We start from the raw sequence: 21,492 nt of genomic DNA on the forward strand, positions 1-21,492 counted from the left end.
GGCAATAAATGCTGGCCCAGCCAACGACGCCCACATCCCGTGAATGAATTAAAAAACTAAAGTCTTCAGCCATCTCTTGGCTAGAAGTAGCAGCTAAATGAAGTGCGCATAGCTACTGTCTTGCTGCTAGATTCTTGAAGCTAGCAAATTCCTATTGAATAAACTCACCAACAGAATGTTTTCTCATTTAAAGTTTAAAACACAAGTGCAACTTACACGTCCACAGCTACTTGTTTCCACATCAAGCCAGGCTAACCATAGTATGGTCAGTTGCAGAGTAAAGCAACTTCAGCATAACATCAGCCTGTTATCTAGTGATGAGAACACAGTTGCCATTGTTACCCTCCCCTCACCTCACACAGAACCAGAAGCTGAGCTCCACAGAACTCACTGAAAGTCAGCAGGATCAGTCCAGATTGCAGAGTATCAGTTTGCAAGCAATAAAAAATAATCCCCACATGATAAATCATCAATTTCCAGGCAAGTGGAAGAGAGTAAATTCATTTCAGCCACAGAAGAGAGATTGATTGTTGCAGTTGAATCTGTCTTTCAAACCGAATTTTAATGCAAAAAAATAGTGAAAATAATTGTTTTTAAAAATCTATAGCTCTTTGAAGGATTCAACAGCTGATAAATATCACAATTGCATAAATTTACAAATATTCAAATAGTATTTTTATCTTCCAAAATACATACATCTTTACACAGGTGTGGTATAATCAAATAATTGTCAGTCAAACTGCAATTATGGTAAGCCGTTTTAAAATAGAAATATATAGATGCCATTACCCAAAAAAAAGAATGAATCATTGAGCAGTTTCTGCGTTATGGTAGCGTTGGAATAAACTAAAATAACTTCTGAAAAAAGGCAATACAGCCTTCAGGACAGCATAAAAATGTCTTTAGCTTTTCACCCTTATTCTGGTTTTTTTTTAGATTGTTACTAAACACATTGCTTCTTAGTGATTAAAGGTCATGAAACCAGAACACCTGAATTTCTTTCACCTTGATTTAATAAAATACTGTTTTTAACTTTTAATGCCATTCTCTTATATCAGGCTGTTTTACTGTTTTTTTCCAGAATATTCTAAAGTTGCATGCTATTGAGGAAATATTGAGAAACTACATGGTTCAGAATCGAGGGACCCGTTCCTGATGAAAGGTCACAGATCTGAAACATTCAATCTGTTGCCAGATCGAGAAAGTATTTCCAGCATTTTCTGTTTTTATTTTCAACCAGCTCCTAATATGCAGAATTCTTGCAGCATTTTTTTTAATAAAGGCCAATTTGGGGGTCTTGATGCCCATTCTTCCTCCTTCCTTTATTTAAGGTGCTCAGTCGGTATTATTCAGTGGTTCTGTGAATGCTAAGTGCCCTCCTGCACATCCCTGACGTAACCATCCTTCAGTGTGAATTAGACAGTGATCCGCTTTCCTTTTCCAAGGTATTTTTGAACACTGCAGTTTCATAGAGATGCTCAATCAAAAAACAGCAGTAAAATAAAACAGAAAATGTTGGAAAGCCAGTAGGCCAGGCAGCTTGTGTAGAGAGAGAGAAGCAGAGTTAATATTTCCAGTTGGTGGTCTTTCATCAGATCAATTCTGAAGGCCACTGACCTGAAGCACGAAGTCTGTATTTATTATTTATTACAGCTTATAGTCTTATATTTTTCCTTTGTTGTACCAGCAAGAGAAAGACAGTGCAGAATCATCCCAGATTTACACTAAGTGCGGTAGCAGGCGGGAGATGTTATACATATCGGCCGCAATGGTGGCTTCTCATGCTGTATCGTCCCAGCCCCATCGCATTAATTATGCATTCCTGGGAAACACGCCATTTCAATGGCGGGCGGGCTCTAATTCACCCACCACGCTGTCACCTCGCCGCTTCATCACTCTGGGTGCCACATTTAAAGTGCAGCCGCGTGTGCACCTCTCAGTGTTTCCAGCCCAGGAGTGCTGCACTGCACCCTGGACATGGCCCTGAAAGGCAAAAAGACTGCAGCCCTCTAATTCAGTGTTACATTTCTCGAGCACCTTTTGGACACCATGGAGGCCCACCATGATGTCCTCTACCCCCGTTCTGGCTGCAGGAGGGGCAGCAACATTACCACTCCAACTTAGTAAGCGATGGCAGTGGTGGTCAGTGCTAATGCTGCACAGAAGAGGTTGGCCAAGCAATGCATATATAGGATGAATGATCTCATCCCTGCAACCAGGATATGGCAACCATCTCATCACTCTAAACTCACACACTCAAGCCCATCACACATTCACTGGCATCTCACTCACTGCCAGCTCAAGGGACATCACCACGCACTCTCTCACACACACCCTCATGTGTCCATCTGGCCTCATCTCCTCTGGAAACTGCCTCCTCAGCCCTCACCCTCTTGAGTCCGCTTGCACAGGTCAACATGTTCCCCCACACACACTCTGGGATACCCACCTTCCCCAGTACAGCCCTCACCCTGTAGCCTCTTCCCTTGCCCGAGGTCGCTTCTCCCCCTTGCCCAAGCAAGCCCTAAACCTGCAGCCGTTGAAAAGCCACCCATGCCTTATGGCTGGTCTGGTATGTAGAGCTGCCTATAAGTCCCCTTAAAAGTGATGTGGTGCTGTTTGTGAATCCTGGCGCTGATGACTGTGAGTGCTGACTGAAGCAGGATAGGCAAACAAACCTCGAAGTCCCGAGTGAAGTGCAGCTCGCCAAATGCACACCTATTATAAGCTGTTGTGAAATCACGCTGATGTGCTCAGATGATCCAGCCTCGGGGTATGATTCCGGCAAGCTGGGCTTGTAATGATTTGCAGATGTATTACAAGCTGGGCTTGTAATGATTTGCAGATGTATTACAAGCTGGGCTTGTAATGATTTGCAGATGTATTACAAGCTGGGCTTGTAATGATTTGCAGATGTATTACAAGCTGGGCTTGTAATGATTTGCAGATGTATTACAATGAGATTCCCAATGTCTGATGGTGGGAAACACGGTCCGCCATTGACCGGCGGAGCGGGCGATTGCAAACTGGTTTCACGGACGTCGTGAACCCCGATTTTTGGCTTTCTCGCCATATTGTCCGCTCACAGTCTTATTTGGCAGCCCTTTGCCAGAAAATCCCCAACCTGGATTTAGTGGAGTCCACCAGAGCAGACGTGGTGGTGGATCCGGAGGGCAGAACGCCAGGATAATCGGGCACGAATACCCGCATCGGATTCGGGTACTCCCACTTCCATTACCAAGTGACAACACGTGCCGGGTTTGGAACCAGCCTTGAAACAAAATCCAGCCCCGCTTTTTGTTGAAAAAGAAATTAAGGTCCTTATCACTTGTTTTCTGCAGTGCCTTTCGAGAAAAAAAATTGTTCAAATTCGATGTCTGCGTTTTTGTCACATCAAAAGATGATTAGTTACCCTTGCTCTTGGAAAACCAGCTCAATTATTGATAACATTAAATAACATGCCCTATGGTTTTCAGGTGTTAATAGGATTGGACTCTTGATGTTGGCCTCAGCCATTCAATTCAGAATATGAAATTGGTTTATAAATGTTGTCATTTGGTAATGTAAGTGTTGCAATGTCAGATAATGTACATAGGAACAATGGCACAGGATAAGACCCTCTGGTCCATCTGCTTTCCTTTATCAAAGAAATAAGTGGATAAAAGCAAGAGAGTAATGTCCCAATTACATACTAAATTTTGCTTTTTCGTGATGTGCTTACTCATTGTATTTCCAGTGCTACGCACAGATATACATGTCGTTACAGTGTCTCCTGTAAAATATATAAACCATCTTTTGAAACCAGTCAACCGAAATTCAAGGGCTATGTGCGTTTTTTTTTTTAATCACCATCCACTGATTTTGGGTGGGGTTAGCCGTTCCCTTGGTGTACCAAGAAAATTGGAATCATTAGAAACCCTGAAGAATTGCATTGGCGGTGTTAGCAGAAAGCCCCATTGATCAGCACCATTTAGCAAGAAGCAATTACTACCAGTGAAAAATATTACTGGAGCCAGTTATTTGGGCCAAATAAAACCAATTTCCAATAACGTCAAACTTTTGCAGCATTTTACAGACAGTGCTGCAAGGTTAAGGGAGGTGATGGCATAGTGGTATTGTCACTGGTATTCCAGAGACCCAGGGTAATGCTTTGGGGGACCCAGGGTTGAATCCCACCATGGCAGGTGGTGGAATTTGAATTTGAATTCAATAAAAATCGGGAATTAATGATGAAATCATTGTCGATTATAGTAAAACCCCATCTGGTTCATGAATGTGCTTTAGGGAAGGAAATCTCTCGTCCTTACCTGGTCTGGCCTACATGTGACTCCAGATCCAAAGCAATGGCCTAGCAAGCCGCTACAAAAAAGGAATGAAGCCAGACGAACTACCCGGCATCGAACTAGGCACTGGAAATGACAATGGCAATCGCAGCCCTGTTGACTCTTCAAAGTCCTCCTTACTAACATCTGGGGGCTTGTGCCAAAATTGGGAGAGCTGTCTCACAGACTAGTCAAGCAACAGCCAGACATAGTCATCCTCACGGAATCATATCTTATCGATAATGTCCCAGGCACCACCATCACCATCCCTAAAGGCATTGAATACTGCAAAGGCTATGGGCCCTGACAATATTCATGCAATAGTACTGAAGGCGTGTGCTCCAGAACTTGCCGCACCCCTAGCCGAGCTGTTCCAGTACAGCTACAACATTGGCATCTACCCGGCTCTGTGGAAAATTGTCCAGGTATGTCCTGTACACAAAAAACAGGACAAATCCAACCTGGCCAGTTACCAGCTCATCAGTCTACTCTTGATCATCAGTAAAGTAATGGAAGGGGTCATCAACAGTGCTATCAAGCGGCACTTGCTTAGCAATAACCTGCTCACTGACGCCCAGTTGGGTTCTGCCAGGGACACTCAGCTCCTGACCTCATTACAGCCTTGGTTCAAACATGGACAAAAGAGCTGAACTCTCGAGGTAGGTTAGATTGGCTGCCCTTGACATCAAGGCCGCATTTGAGGAATCAAGGAACCCTAGCAAAACTGGAGTCAATGGGAATCAGGGGATTATCTCTCCATTGGTTGGAGTCATACCTAGCACAGATCAGAAGTGGGGATGTTCGCTGATGATTGCACAATGTTCAGCACCATTCCTAACTACTCAGATACTGAAGCAGTCCATGTCCAAATGCAGCAAGATCTGGACAATATCCAGGTCTGAGCTGACAAGTGGCAAGTAACATTTGCGCCACACAAGTGTCAGGCAATGACCATCTCCAACAAGAAAGAATCCAACCATCGCCCATTGATGTTCAATTGTATTACCATCACTGAATCTCCACTATCAACATCCTGGGTGTTACCATTGACCAGAAACTGAACTGGATTAGCCATATAAATACTGTGGCTACAAGAGCAGGTCAAAGGCTAGGGATCATGCGACAAGTAACTCACCTCCTGACTCCCCAAAGCCTGTCCACCATCTACAAGGCACAAGTCAGGAGTGTGATGGAATACTCTCCGCTTGCCTGGATGAGTGCAGCTCCCGCAACACTCAAAAAGCTTGACACTGTCTAGGACAAAGCAGCCCGCTTGATTGGCACCACATCCAGAAACATTCATGCCCTCCACTACCGATGCACAGTAGCAGCAGTATGTACCAACTACAAGATGCACTGCAGGAATTCACCAAGGCTCCTTCAACAGCACCTTCCAAACCCATGGCCACTACCGTCTAGAAGGACAAGGGCAGCAGATAGATGGGAACACCACCACTCTCCAAGTCACTTACCATCCTAACTTGGAAATATATCATCGTTCCTTTACAGTCGCTGGGTCAAAATCCTGGAACTCCCTCCCTAACAGCAGTGTGGGTGTACCTACACCACATGGATTACAGCAGTTCAAGAAGGCAGCACATGACAACCTTCTCAAGGGGAACTAGGGATGGGTAATAAACGCAGGCCAGCCAGCAAAGCCCACATCCCGTAAATAAATTTTTTAAAAATTACTGCTTCTCATCAAAAGGACATAGAGATATTTCTACAACACACCCCATATGAAGCATACAGCTTGGCTGAGAGCCCAGGCAACCAGCGCTTGTTGAAACATCTGCACCCCAGGGGAAACACTGCTTGATTGAAAGTTCAGACTCTCTGATCTCTACACTCAAGTTCACAATGTTTATTTACACAAGATTAAGTGGTTTAAGCATTTGTGGGTTTTTGTTATTGATAATTTGAAGGGTCTGGGTGATTGACATGTTTATTGCTTTCTAGTGAAATGATGTTTTAAACAAGTAGCAGAAAGTTATGAATTAATTAATTTTAAAGCTTTTTTTTAACACATCCTACTGTCACTGCAGGGTTGATTGGTTCTATACAGTGTATAATGGGTGAATGGCTTGGGTGTGCCCTAGCTTGGCATTGGAGTATGGGGGCCATGGGAGGAAGGGCAGAGCTTGGCAAAGGGAACATGAAGTATCATAGTGGATGGGTGGAGATGCATAGCTTGCCATCAGGAACATGAAGGGCCATAGCGTGGTTGGTGAAGGGGCATAGCTTGGCATAGGGGGTGGGTGGGGGGGCATGAGGTGGAAAGGATGCAGCATGGGGTAGGTGTGGGGGGTGAGGGTGAAGGTTGGATGGCCTTTGTGTTTTTGTTATAACTGGAACAAAGTTCCACAGCACCGAAGCAGGCCTTTTAACCAAAGCAGGCCCACCCTCCCCCAGCAATGACGATCCCATCTTGTGGGCACTTTCTCCTAAGGCAGGTGGGCAGAGCAGGGAACTTTCCCCACTCCTACTACCTGCCTTTGTTGCCTTTTCTTTGTGTTCAGTAAGTGTTAAAAAAATGTGGAATGTCAACCAAAATCTGATAGGATGGCTTAAATTACTGATAATAATATAAATAATACCAGTGGAGCGAAAAGGGGTTCACAATCGTATGAAGTTAATGTAACAAAACTGACTAAAGTACCTCTACATTCAACTGTTTAATAATGCCTCCTAAAGACATTCTCCATTAGGGAAATGGATGCATTGAATTTCATACAAAGTGAATTTCCGTGAAATAGATGCATTTTAACCCACTAGGCTTACTACAGGAAACAACAGACTGCAGCCTAAAAATAAATTGCTGTTAATTTTAGAAGTAATGTTTCTGTTCCAGGTTAATACATGTGTTACGTTTGCGGGGTTTATACAATGATTATGTTTTAGACTGTCTCTTTATTCAAGGCAAAATGGAGTAGTGAAGAGGGTCATGTGATCTGCTACAAATTCTGCCCGACAGCAAGCCTGTGTGGCTTGATTACCATGGAAACCGGGGGCCCAGGTTGAGCCTTACTGAGAGAAAGGTGTAAATTGTTCGCAGCTGAAACAAAGGCAGGAGAAGCTAGGCTGACTAAACAGAATTTCTGTCTCCGAGATTTTGGACAGAAGACAGAGAGTGAGCAAGAGTCTCACAGAGACAACAGGCTGCCGTTGGTGTGGTCAACAGAGAAGAAAAGGCTGTTGTCCTCTCCAACCTATCAGGCAGAATGTGAGAGGGAGAATGGTCTCTGGTTAAAGAGATGCATCCCATGGCAATTAAAGGTTCTGCAAGATTCATCCTGGCACGACCAAGAGATGGAATCGCTGGAGTGGTGGTTTGGGAATTCTCTAAAAACGGAGGGAAGTACCTTGCAATAGTCGTTCAGTGTTATGACTTGGTGAAACGGGGAGTCATGAATCCATGGAAGTGACTGGGAGTTCAAATCTCTTGTTTAAAGTTATTGGCTTCGATGGGAATTGCAGCACTGGAATTCTGAAATAAAGAGATGTTTTTGAGTTGTGTTACCAATATGGGATAATATATATGATGCAAAAACATTGAAAATATCCCACTCTGCATTTTCAGTTTTGTTTTTCTTAAAGGGGTGAGTCCTATTTTCCAATTGCATTCAGACCAATGTGGTTTCCAAAACTTCTGGAGCTATTCTGCACTTGCACAATTATTGTGTTACACCTGGCTGGTAATACAGTAAGGCCACAGTGCCACCTATTGTTACTGCAGTGATTTCCACTCCCCTGCAGGCTGAGCTCTGTTAATTATTTTTACTTCCATCTCTCAAGTATGAACATAGCTATGGAAAGGGTAGATTTCCTAACTTTGTTTCCATTTAGGGAAAATACTAGGGAAAATGTGATGTTATGGACTTAAAAGGGACTTTGTTAATATTTGCTTACCCATCTGTGCTGGTGTAAAGGCCAGTCAAAACCTAGCGTCAATCATAGCAGGTGTCTCTGAAGTTTTTGGGAAAAATAGAGGGTTGATTCAGGCCTCCTCTGACACTAGATATTATGGGGTAAAATCAACAGGCCATCCAACATAAACAGGTGTGTACCAGTACTCCAACATTCCAGTTCTTAAAGAGGCCTCCCACTGGCAACCTTGAAGGCAGTAGGTCTTGTACATTGGGGTCCTCTGATCTACATAGTGCCCCAAATGCAATTTTAACAAACAGATGGGGAGTACATGTAGGCAATACAACAAAAGAGGTGCCGAAAAGAAAAGTTATGAGCTATTTTTGTGAGCCAGACATCACAGGACAGACCTGCTCAGAAATGGAAATCAATAATAGCATAGTGTTGTAGATTAATCCAGGAGATTGGTGAGCTTTGTCCTTTTTTTCCGTTGCTCTTGCATTGTATTAATAACTGACCTGCATTTGTTGTTAAACATAGCAATCACTATATCTATGTGAGTCACTAATACGCAGAAATAGACTCGAGAGAAAATCCACCACTAGAGAGAGCCCCTTTGCCATGGCACCAGACTGACTGCTTTCCAAATCCTTCTAGATATTCAACTTCCAAACTCTGCCTTTGGGCCCCCCACCACAGTTTGTTCACCCCTGCTCAGCATCCACTGTTTCCCTCCTGGATACTTTGAACAGCTTTATGGGGTAAAGGATAGGGATCCTATAAGTTAACTTCTGTCTAATTCAGTCTTGATATGCCACACACCAGTCTTTCCCCTCTCGGTGCTTTGTTCCCAGGCAATTGTAAATATGTTGCTACATTGGCTACCTGGCGGTGAATAAGCATGAAGATAATATGGCTCAACCCCTCCCCCCCCCACCAATCCTTCCACACAACCATGGACCCTGTGCCATCCACCCTCTGGTGGACTTCATTCATCTTTTGTCATTTCTGAGAGATTTTTTATTTGAATATTGCCACATGCCCCAAAGACTAGAATATTCAGCTATTCCCTCATTTTGACCATTCATTCGCAGCCAGCTAAGTTCGCAGGTGAGATTCCACACCCCTCACACCCTGCCACCCGCCACCCCCCCCACCCCCCCAATCCCCCTCCCCGCATAACCCCTTGGGGCAGAGGTGCCATTGGCATTAATACCCAACTCCTTCGATACTTGAACTGGAGAACAGAGCTGCAAAACATTGCACACCCTCAGCAGGGCCACTCTGAAAATGTCTGCCTCTTCCTCTTCGTCCACTCTGAGTACCAGTGTACTCTTCACCCTCTTCAAGCACATTTGCTCAACTGACCCAAAACTCTGTCAGTGGTCTAAACCCGAGAAGCAGTTAGAAACAAGTGTGGGCAGAATGGGGAAAAAAAATTTAACTGATGCTAAGATCATTTCCTATCTTAAAGAAGTCTGAATTCAAAGATCACCAGCCTCTTCTACTTCTGGAATTGTTCAGTTTGGGCCTCTGATCCTGAACAGCTTCTGCTCCTCATTGGGTCGTGTGTAAGTTACTCAGCGCAACCTCCAAACCAGCAAACCCGGAGCTCCTTCCCCACCATCTCTCAGTTTGAATTGTACAGAGGTGGTGGGAGAATGATAGGGCTTCTGCAGCAGCTCAAGGAAGTTCAGGGGGAGCCAGCTCAAGGTGGAATTAGGGCGGTTCTGACACCAGAGAATTTTCCTGCGATTTTCTGAGAAATAGGAGGAAAATTCACATGCACCTCTCCAGTTAGCTCTTGCTTTCAACTGGGTAACAGAGTTGGCAGCGAGCAAAAATGTTGACTTGGAAAGTCAGAAAAAAATTAGACAATGGATACGTTATCTGTTTAAGAATAACATAGAGTAAAATTTAGCTGCTTGTGTCCCAGCGAACTCGGGAAGCAATAAGCTTTGTGGCTGGCGTGCGTGTTGAGGAGGAGCGGGAAGCCTATGAAATTTCACCATTGTATAGTATTTTTGAATAAGTGCTGTCTTTATAGGGTTATCACTTAGTTGGAAGATGTGTTTTTAACTTCACCTTCCTCTCTTTTCCAGCCCCATTCCGTCCCCCAGGTGATATGGACAGTGAAGTCAAATTTGATGAAAATGGAGATGGTATTGGTCGATACAATGTGTTCAACTTTCAGAAAGTTGCAGGAAAATACACCTACATCAAGGTTGGCCAATGGGCAAAGTCTTTGTCCCTGAACACAGCCCTGATTCACTGGCCCAAACATCACATCCCCACATCACAATGCAGTGATCCGTGTGCCAGAAACGAGATCAAAAACATGCAGCCTGGAGACGTCTGCTGCTGGATTTGCGTGCCATGTGACCCCTATGCATACCTGGAGGATGAGTTCACGTGCAAGGACTGTGGGCCGGGCAGATGGCCCAACGAGGACCTCACAGGATGCTATGACTTACCGGAGGAGTTTATCAGATGGGGAGATGCCTGGGCTGTAGGACCAATTACTATCTCATGTGCTGGGATTGTTACTACACTGATGGTTGCCACTATCTTTGTAAAGCACAACAACACACCTCTTATCAAAGCCTCAGGACGTGAACTTTGCTACATTTTGCTGTTTGGGGTCTTCTTTTCCTACTGTATGACATTTTTCTTTATCGCAAAACCCTCACCCGCTATATGCACCTTGCGGCGATTGGGACTTGGCACATCCTTTGCCGTGTGCTACTCAGCACTGCTTACCAAGACCAACCGTATCGCTCGGATATTTAATGGTGTGAAGGAAGGGGCCCAGAGACCCAGGTTCATCAGCCCCAGCTCTCAAGTCTTCATCTGTCTCAGTCTCATCTCAGTTCAGATTATCATTGTGTCAGTCTGGCTCATGCTGGAGGCTCCTGGTACAAGAAGGTACACTGTTCCTGAGAAAAGAGAGACAGTCATTCTGAAATGTAATGTAAAAGACTCCAGCATGTTAATATCTTTGACATATGATGTGGTGCTGGTGACCCTGTGTACAGTCTATGCCTTTAAGACAAGAAAATGTCCTGAAAACTTCAATGAAGCAAAATTTATTGGATTTACCATGTACACCACATGTATTATCTGGCTTGCCTTTCTGCCTATATTTTACGTGACTTCCAGTGATTATAGGGTAAGTGATGAACTCTTTCTATCTTATCACCAAGTTTTAAGGTCCAAAAGAATAATGTAAACATACTTACATCCATATATTCCCAGTGTCACTATAAGTACTGGCAATATCATAACAGGTGTTTAATTGAAAAAGCAATAATTTAAAAGCCCAGGAGGGCAGTTAGTACCTGAAGGAGGAAAACTGGCGAGAGTTTCAGGTCCCACCAAAATGTAAAGTAACCTTTCCCTTCAGGTACCAACAGACCTGCCATGCATTTCCAGCATTGTCAGTTTTAATGTCAGGATTTTGGCATTTGCCATTGGCTACTTATCTCTAATAATAGGTACAAGTCAGTCTTAAGTTCCAATATTGTTCCTTATGTTGACAGTATTGATTTAATCAGTCATCTTATTTATGAGTCTGGTCTCATGCAACATGTTTTGATCAACTCACCATTTCATACAAGGTTAATGTACGCCTGGGACTTTAAATTGAATTGTGCAATTGAAGTCACTCACGAAGGGATGACAATGGTGATTTACCGTCTGCATAATTCAGTATTCTGTCCATAATGCCCAAAAAATATTAGTCATTAACTTCTCCATCAGTGGTCTGCAGAGAAATCAAGATGGCATAGAGTGTTTAATTCTTCTAAATTTCCCAAATATCTTTATTAACCAGAGTTTCTTCATGTACCTAAAATCTGCTAATACCCTCATGTATTTCCAGCAATTTTTCCTTGCCATCGCTTTAAGCTAAAGTCTAAAGCCATTCCAGCTGGCAAATTTTGCATGGACAGTGTCCCTGCCCACAACCAATTGAGGCCCTTAATTGGACAATTAATGCCCAATTAACCTAGTGGTGGGCAGGCCTGTTGCCATGTGGGGAGCACGACACGGAAACCTGTCCCGGTTGCTTGTGACCTCCTGAGGGGCGGGGGGGTGGGGGGGAGGTCAGCGGTGGGGAGGTCGGGGTGGGAGGGAGTGTGGTGGGGGGAGAGGTCGGCGGTGTCCCTCATTCCAAGGTACTCAATGCTTGATCAAGGGACCTGGCATTGGGAAGGGGGGGCCCGCTGAGATCCATCACTCTGCCCTTGCAGCCGACCTGCCCCCTGCAACAGCTCCATCCCCTATGACCCCCACCTCGCTAAACCCCTCCTGCCATCATTTACCTATGGCCTGGGTCACTCCGTGATCCTGGGCCTCTGGTGGGTGTCATTCCGGCAGTAGCCAACACCACCCCAGTGGCACTGCTGGGCAAAAGAGCTGCCAGCCTCTGATTACTGGGCGCTCTCAATGGGTGAAACTTCCTAGCTCCATTGTCCTGATCCCAATAAAAGCCTTTCATTGGAACGTAATATGGCAGGTTTTCCCAGGAGGAAGCCAAGACCCCATCACCATAAAATTCCTCCCCAACACTTTCCACTAAAATCATCAACAAATAGATCTTCAGCCATTCTCCTCTGCAGTGATTTTCCAAAACTGTAATCAAGTTTAGAACAAAACAGATTTGAAGTCAGGACTACTTTTGATCTGACACATTTCAGATGCCATTTTTGTGATTATTCAAATGATATTGCCACATTTCAGGATTCTGACCATTTTTAGACAAAAGATTTGGAAAAGAGTTATATTTCAATGTAGTGATTTTAAAGCAACATTTATTCATATACATTATAAAATACTAAGAAGAACGATCTTTAAAATATTATTTTTCCCCAAGTATCATAAACAATTAAGTATTTGTTAACTTGCCTTTGTTTACACACCTATTGTGTATAGGAAGCCCCATCTTCACACTAAGCATACCCACCATTGTGTTTGGGCAAATTCAGAACAGATCTAGCAACTCAAAGCTGGGCATCCATGAGGCGCTGTGGGACATCAGCAGCAGCAGAATGATATACAACCACAATCTGTAACCTCATAGCCCAGCATAGCCCCCACCCTACTATTACCATCAAACCAGGGGATCAACCTGGTTCAATGAAGAGTGAACCAGGAGCAGCACCAGGCATACCTAAAAATGAGGTGTCTATCTGGTGAAGCCACATGTAAAGGACTACTTGAGTGCCAAACAGCAGAAGCAGCATGGGATAAACAGAGCAAAGTGATCCCATAACTAACAGGTCAGATCAAAGCTTTGCTACATCCAGTCATGAATGGTGAAAGGAGATTAAACAATTAACAGGAGAAGGAAGAGAATCCACAAATACCCCATCCTCAATGATGGGGAAGCCCAGCATATCAGTGCAACAGATAAGGCTGAAGCATTTGCAACCATCTTGAGCCAGAAGTGTCAAGTTAATGATTCATCTCAGCCTCCTCCTGAGGTCCCCAGCATCACAGATGCCAGTCTTCAGGCAATTCAATTCAGCCCATGTGATATCAGGGAATGGCTGAAAGCGCTGGATAATGCAAAGGACCCTGACAACATTCTGGCAATAGTACATACGTAGGACATAGGAACAGAGGACTTAGGAGCAGAAGTAGGCCATTCAGCCCTGCAAGCTCCACCATTCAATAAGATCGTGGCTGACCTGGTTGTGTCTCAACTTCACTTTGCCTTCTGCCCCCCCATAACCCTTGGCTCCCTTGTCGATCTAAAATGTGTCTAACTCTGCCTTAAATAAATTCAATGACCCAGCCTCCACTGCTTTCTGGGGAAGAGAATTCCACAGACTAATTACCCTTTGAGAGAAGAATTTCTCCTCATCTCCATCTTAAATGATAGACCTCTTATTCTTAAACTGTGTCCCTTGGTTCTAGTCTCTCCCACAAGTGGAAACATCTTCCCAGTATCTACACTATCAAATCCCCTCAGGACCTTATATGTTTCAATCAGATCACCTCTCATTCTTCTAAACTCCAATGGGTATAGGCCCAATTTGTCCAACCTTTCTGCATAAGATAAGCCCTTCATCCCAGAAATGAGTCGAGTGAACCTTCTCTGAACTGCTTCTAATGCAATTATATCCTTTTTCAAATAAGGAGACCAAAGCTGTACACAGCAGATGTAACCCCACTATTTAAGAAGGGAGGAAGAGGGAGAATGGAGAACTATAGACCTGATGATCTCACATCAGTCGTAGGGAAAATGTTAGATTCTACTGTAAAGGATATGATAACTGGATATTTAGAAAATAATGGTAAAATTGGGCAGATTCAACATGGATTTATGAAAGGGAAATCATGTTTGATAAATTAGAACCAGTGGATATGGTGTATTTGGATTTTCAGAAGGCTTTTGATAAAGTCCCACACAGAAGGTCAGTAAATTAAAGTACAGCTGGGATTGGGGAAAATATACTAGTATGGACTGAGAATTAGTTAGCAGACAGAAAACAGAGAGTAGGAATAAATGGATCATTCTCAGGATGGCAGGCTGTTACTAGTGGGGTACCACAAGGATCAGTGCTAGGTCCACAGCTGTTCGCAATCTATATAAATTATTTGCTTGTGGGGACCAATTGTAATGTTTCCAAGTTTGCTGATGACACCAAACAGGGTGGGAACATGTTGTGAGGAGGATGCAAGGAGACTTCAAGAATATTTGGACAGGCTAAATGAATGGGCTAGAACATGGCAGATGGAAAATAATGCAAATAAGACTGAAGTTATTCACTTTGGTAGAAAAAACAGAAAGGCAGAAAATTTCTTAAATGGTGAGAGGCTGGGAAGTGCGGGTGTCCAAAGTGACCTGGGTGTCCTTGTCCATGAGTCACTAAAAGCTAGCATGCAGGTGCAACAAGCAATTAGGAAGGCAAATGGTATGTGGGCCTTCATAATGAGGGAATTTGAGTACAGGAATAAAGATGTCTTGCTGAAATTCCATAGAGCCTTGGTCAGGCCTCACCTATATACAGTTTTAGTCTCTTTATCTAAGGAAGGATATACTTGCCATAGAGGGAGTGCAACGGAGGTTCACCAGGTTAATCCCTGGGATGGCGGGATTGTCTTATGAGGAGAGATTGAGGAGACTGGGTCTGTATTCCCTAGAATTTCGAAGAATGAGGGGTGACCTCATTGAAACTTATAAAATTCTTACAGGGCATGACAAGGTCGATGTTTCCCCTAGCTGGTGAGTCTAAAACCAGGGACATAATCTCAGGGTAAGGGATAGGCCATTTAAGACTGAGATGGAGGAATTTCTTCATTCAGAGGTTGGTGAATCTTTGGAATCTCTACCCCAGAGGGCTGTGGAAACTCAATCATTGAGCATGTTCAAGACAGAAAGCGATAGATTTCTAGAGGCTAATGACATCAAGGGATATGGAGATAGTGCGGGGTAAGTGGCATTGAGGTAGATGATCAGCCATTATCTAATTGAATGACAGAGGGCTGAATGGCCTATTCCTGTTCCTATGTTCCTATTCCAGATGTGGTCTCACCAAGACCCTGTACAACTGCAGTAAAACTTCCGTACTTTTATATTCTATTCCCCTTACAATAAGTGCCAACCTTCCATTTGCCTTCCTGATCACTTGCTGTATCTGCATCCTAACTTTTTGCAATTCAAGAATTGCAATTGAAGACTTGTGCTCCAGAACTTGCTGCGCCCCTAGCCAAGTTGTTCCAGTACAGCTTCAACACTGGCATCTACATGACAATGTGGAAAATTGCCCGGGTGTGTCCTGTACACAAAAAGCAGGATAAATTCCACTCGGCCAAGTACAGCCCCATCAGTCTACTCTCGACCATCAGTAAAGTGATGGAAGGTGTTGCCAGCAGTGCTATCAGGTGACGCTTACACATCAATAACCTGCTCATGATGCCCAGTTTTGGGTTCCGCCATGGCCACTCAGCTCCTGACCTCATTACAACCTTGGCCCGAACATGGACAAAAGAGTTGAACTCAACAGGGGAGTTGAGAGTGACTGCCCTTCACATCAAGGCAGCATTTGACTGAGTGTGGCATCAAGGAGCCCTAGCAAAACTGGAGTCAATGAATCGGGGGAAATATCTCCACTGGTTGGAAGATGGTTGTGATTGTTGGAGGTCAATCATCTCAGATCCAGGATATCACTGCAGGTGTTCCTCAGGGTAGTGTCCTAACCCCAACCATCTTAGCTGCTTCATCAATGACCTTTCCCCCATCATAAGGTCAGAGTGGGGATGTTTGCTGAAGATTGCACAATGTTCAGCACCATTCGCAATACTGAAGCAGTCCGTGTCCATACGCAGCGAGACCTGGACAACATTTAGGCTCCATAACAGCATTGTCGGTGTATCTGTACCACATGGACTGCAGCGGTTCAAGAAGGCGGCTCACCACCACCTTCTCAACAGCATTTAGGGATGAGCAACAAGTGCTGTTGCCACTGATACCCACATGCCAGGAAATAACTTTTAAAAACTCTGAGACAGAAAGATACTCTGATAATGTAGTTTGTTCATTTGTGCTTTGTTCCAGCCTCTTCTCGCCTAAAATAAACCATTCAGCCTATTGCAAGAATAGCAGACACAACACATCCGTAAAACACAATATCCAGTTTGATTGGCAAGGGAGACATATTAGCAGAAGTAAATATTAATCAGTCTGAATCAATTTCAGAAGGTAATGGATGTGGAATCCTGTTCTCAGAGCAACTTAGGCCACTGAACAGAAGAGAATATCTACATTAGACTCAAATTTGTAACAATTTTCCATTAACTTAAATGAATAAGTGTGAAGTGATTTGATTATTCTGCTCGATGCATCTTGATTTTTATCCCCACCTGGTTCTTTGTTGTTGATCCTGGCCTGTTCGAGCCAGTACAAACAGTGCTGAACAGCTTCTCATGACTAACAAGACAAAATGCACAATAGTCATTACGTGAGTCCAATAAGTTGCTAGCAAATCATGTTTCCTTTCTTGGTTCATGAACACTAACTTTTTTTCACTAAAACTGATGATAGTCTCCACCACTTGTAATGGGTGCATTCAAATGAATCTGGTACTCCAACTATACATGGTGGCTGATATAATGTGAAAACATGCATAAAATTTAAAATCACACTGTTTGAATGTGTGAAAATCTCTAAAAATCCCCAGTACAGAAAGGATTGAATTGCTGTTATTTCCTCCTTCTAATGGATCTCCAAGCCATTTATGCCAGTACAGCCTACATAGTCTTTATCTCACTCATTAGGACCACTTTAAATACTGTAATAAAAAGGGTCCTGCCCTGGGTCAGTTTCAAAGTTCCTGAGCTTCTGCGTTTGTGAACATCCTTCAGCAATAATAAGGGGGTGATGCAAATATATCAGAACCATGCTACAAGGGGAACACCAGTCAGCTATTTGCAATTTACATCACTGACTTGGATGAAGGGATCGAATGACTGTACGGTTGCTAAATTTGCTGATGACACAAAAGTAGGTAGGAAAGTAAGTTGTGAAGAGGGCACAAGGAGTCTGCAAAGGGACAGAGGCAGGTTGAGTGAGTGGGCAAAAATTTGGCTGATGGAGCATTAGGTGGGAAAATGTGAACTTGTCTACCTTGGCAGGAAGAACAGAAAAGTTTTTTTTTTATTCATGGGATGTGGGCGTCACTGGCTGGGCCAGCATTTATTGTCCATCTCTAATTGCCCTTGTTCAGAGGGCATTTTTAGGACCACATTGCTGTAGGTCTGGAGTCACATGTAGGCCAAACCAGGTAAGGACGGCAGATTTCCTTCCCTAAAGGACATTAATGAACCAGATGGGTTTTTATGACAATCGACAATGGTTTCATTGTCATCATTAGACTTCTTTAATTCCAGATATTTACTGAATTCAAATTCCACCATCTGCTGTGGTAGGATTCAAACCCAGGTTCCCAGAGCATTGTCTCTGGATTACCAGTCCAGTGACAATGCCACTACACCACTGCCTCCCCACAGAGCTTATTAGTAGCAGCATATTATTTACAGTAGCATATTATTTAAATGGAGAGAGATTGCAGAACTCTGAGGTACAGAAGGATCTGGGTGTCCTGGTACATGAATCAGGAAAAGTTAGCATGCAGATACAACAAGTGAATAAGAATGCAAATGGATGTTGTCATGTGTTGCAAGGGGAATGAAATATAAAAATAGGGATGATTTGCTACAGTTGTATAGGGCATTGGTGAGGCTACATCTAGAGTACTGTGTACAGTTTGGGTCACCTTATTTAAGAAAGGATATAAATGCATTAGAAGCAGTTTGGAGAAGGCTCACTTGACTGATACCTGGGATGGGGGGGGTGATGTTATCTTGCGAGGAAAGGTTAGACAGGCTAGGCCTGTATCCATTGGAGTTTAAAAAATTGAGAGGTGATCTTATTAAAACATATAAGACCATGAGGGGAAGTGACAGGGTGGATGCTGAAAGGATTTTTCCCCTTGTAGGAGAGACTAGAACGAGGGACACAGTTTAAAAAAAAGAGCTCTCCCATTTAGGACGGAGATAAGAAGATTTTCTTTCTCTCAGAGAGTCGTGAATCTTTGGAACTCTCTTCCCCAGAGAGCAGTGGAGGCTGGGTCAATAAATATTTTTACATAGAAACATAGAAAATAGGAGCAGGAGTAGGCCATTCGGCCCTTCAAGCCTGCTCCGCCATTCATTATGATCATGGCTGATCATCCAACTCATTAGCCTGCTCCAGCTTTCTCCCCATATCCTTTGCTCCCTTTCGCCCCAAGAGCTATATCTAACTCCTTCTTAAAAACATACAATGTTTTGACCTCAACTACTTTCTGTGATAATGAATTCCACAGGCTCACCACTCTCTGGGTGAAGAAATTTCTCCTCATCTCAGTCCTAAATGGTCTACCCCATACCCTCAGACTGTGACCCCTGGTTCTGGACTCCCCCACCATCGGGAACATCCTTCCTGCATCTACCCTGTTTAATCCTGTTAGAATTTTATAGGTTTCTATGAGATCCCCCCTCATTCTTCTGAACTCCAGTGAATATAATCCTAACCCAATCAATCTCTCCTCATATGTCAGTCCCACCATCCCAGAAATCAGTCTGGTAAACCTTCGCTGCACTCCCTCTATAGCAAGTACATCCTTCCTCAGATAAGGAGACCAAAACTGCACACAATATTCCAGCTGTGGTCTCACCAAGGCCCTGTATAATTGCAGCAAGACATTCCTGCCCCTGTACTTGAATCCTCTCGCTATGAAGGCCAACATCCCATTTGCCTTCTTTACCGCCTGCTGCACCTGCATGCTTACCTTCAGCGACTGGTGTACAAGGACACCCAGGTCTCATTGCACATTCCCCTCTCTCAATTTATAACCATTCAGATAATAATCTGCCTTCCTGTTTTTGCTACCAAAGTGGACAACCTCACATTTATCCACATTATACTGCATCTGCCATGCATTTGCCCACTCACTCAGCTTGTCCAAATCACACTGAAGCATCTATGCATCCGCCTCACAGCTCACCCTCCCACCCAGCTTTGTGTTATCTGCGAATTTGGAGATATTACATTTAGCTCCCACATCTAAATCATTAACATATATTGTGAATAGCTGGGGTCCCAGCACCGATTCCTGCGGTACCCCACTAGTCACTGCCTGCCATTCAGAAAAAGACCTGTTTATTCCTACTCTTTGTTTCCTGTCTGCCAACCACTTTTCTATCCATCTCAATACCCTACCCCCAATCCCATGCACTTTAACTTTACACGCTAATCTCTTACGTGGGACTTTGTCGAAAGCCTTCTTAAAGTCCAAATAAACCACATCCACTGGCTCCCCCTCATCAACTCTACTTGTTACAATTTTGAAAAATTCCAGTAGATTTGTCAAGCATGATTTCCCTTTCATAAATCCATGTTGACTCTGTCCGATTCTGCCACTGTTTTCCAAGTGCTCAGCTATTAAATCTTTTATAATGGACTCGAGAATTTTCCCCACTACCGACGTCAGGCTGACTGGTCTATAATTCCCTGTTTTCTCTCTACCTCCCTTTTTAAATAGCGGGGTTACATTAGCTACTCTCCAATCTGTAGGAACTGTTCCAGAGTCTATAGAATCTCGGAAGATGACCACCATTGCATCCATTATCTCTAGGGCCACTTCCTTAAGAACTCTGGGATTAGATTTTCAGGCCCTGAGGATTTATTGGCCTTCAATCCCATCAATTTCTCCAACACCATTTCCCTACTAATACTGATTTCTTTCAGTTCCTCCCTCTCACTAAACCCTGTGTTCCCCAACATTTCTGGTATGTTATTTGTGTCCTCCTTTGTGAAGACAGAACCAAAGTATGTATTTAGTTGGTCAGCCATTTCTTTGTTCCCCATTATAAATTCCCCTGTTTCTGACTGCAAGGGACCTACATTTGTCTTCACCAATCTTTTTCTCTTCACATACCTATAGAAACTTTTACAGTCAGTTTTTATGTTCCCCGCAAGCTTACTCTCATATTCTATTTTCCCCTTGTTAATCAATCCCTTGGTCCTCCTTTGCTGAATTCTAAACTGCTTCCAATCCTCAAGTGTGTTGTTTTTTCTGGCCAATTTTTATGCCTCTTCTTTGGACCTAATACTATCTCTAATTTCCCTTGTAAGCCATGGTTTGGCCACCTTTCCTGTTTTACTTTTGCACCAGACAGGAATAAACAATTGTTGCAGTTCACCCATGCGCTCTTTGAACATTTGCCATTGCCTATCCACCATCATCCCTTTAGGTAACGTTACCCAATCCATCATAGTCAACTCGCACCTCATACCATCATAGTTTCCTTTATTAAGATTCAGGACCCAAATCTCAGAATCAACTATGTCACTCTCTATCTTGATGAAGAATTCTATCATCTTATGGTCGCTCATCTCCAATGGGCCTCACACAACTAGATTGCCAATTATTCCTTTCTCATTACACAATACCCAGTCTAGGATGGCCTGTTCTCTAGTTGGTTCCTAAACGTATTGGTCCAGAAAACCATCCCATATACACTCCAGGAATTTCTCCTCTACAGTATTGTTACTAATTTGATTTGCCCAATCTATATGCAGATTAAAGTCACCGATAATTACAGATGTTCCTTTATTGCATGTGTCTCTAATTTTCTGTTTAATGCCATTCCCAACATCATCACTACAGTTTGGGGGTTTATATACAACCCCCTCTAACGTTTTTTGCCCCTTAGTGTTTCTCAGCTCTACCCATACAGATTCCACATCGTCGGA

The 21,492-nt window shown here is 43.5% G+C and overlaps 1 protein-coding gene across 1 annotated transcript in view; it reads left to right on the forward strand.

The window, feature by feature from the left end:
• grm3 (glutamate receptor, metabotropic 3) overlaps nucleotides 1–21,492 on the forward strand; it is a 191,305-nt gene that overhangs the window by 160,432 nt on the left and 9,381 nt on the right. Inside the window, exon 4 of the mRNA XM_078552902.1 lies at nucleotides 10,292–11,358. Coding sequence (XP_078409028.1) covers nucleotides 10,292–11,358 — 1,067 coding nt within the window. The remainder of the gene's footprint in view (nucleotides 1–10,291; nucleotides 11,359–21,492) is intronic.

Source organism: Cetorhinus maximus, chromosome 12, assembly GCF_964194155.1.
Source record: "Cetorhinus maximus chromosome 12, sCetMax3.hap1.1, whole genome shotgun sequence".
In the NCBI taxonomy this organism is placed as follows: Eukaryota; Metazoa; Chordata; class Chondrichthyes; order Lamniformes; family Cetorhinidae; genus Cetorhinus; species Cetorhinus maximus.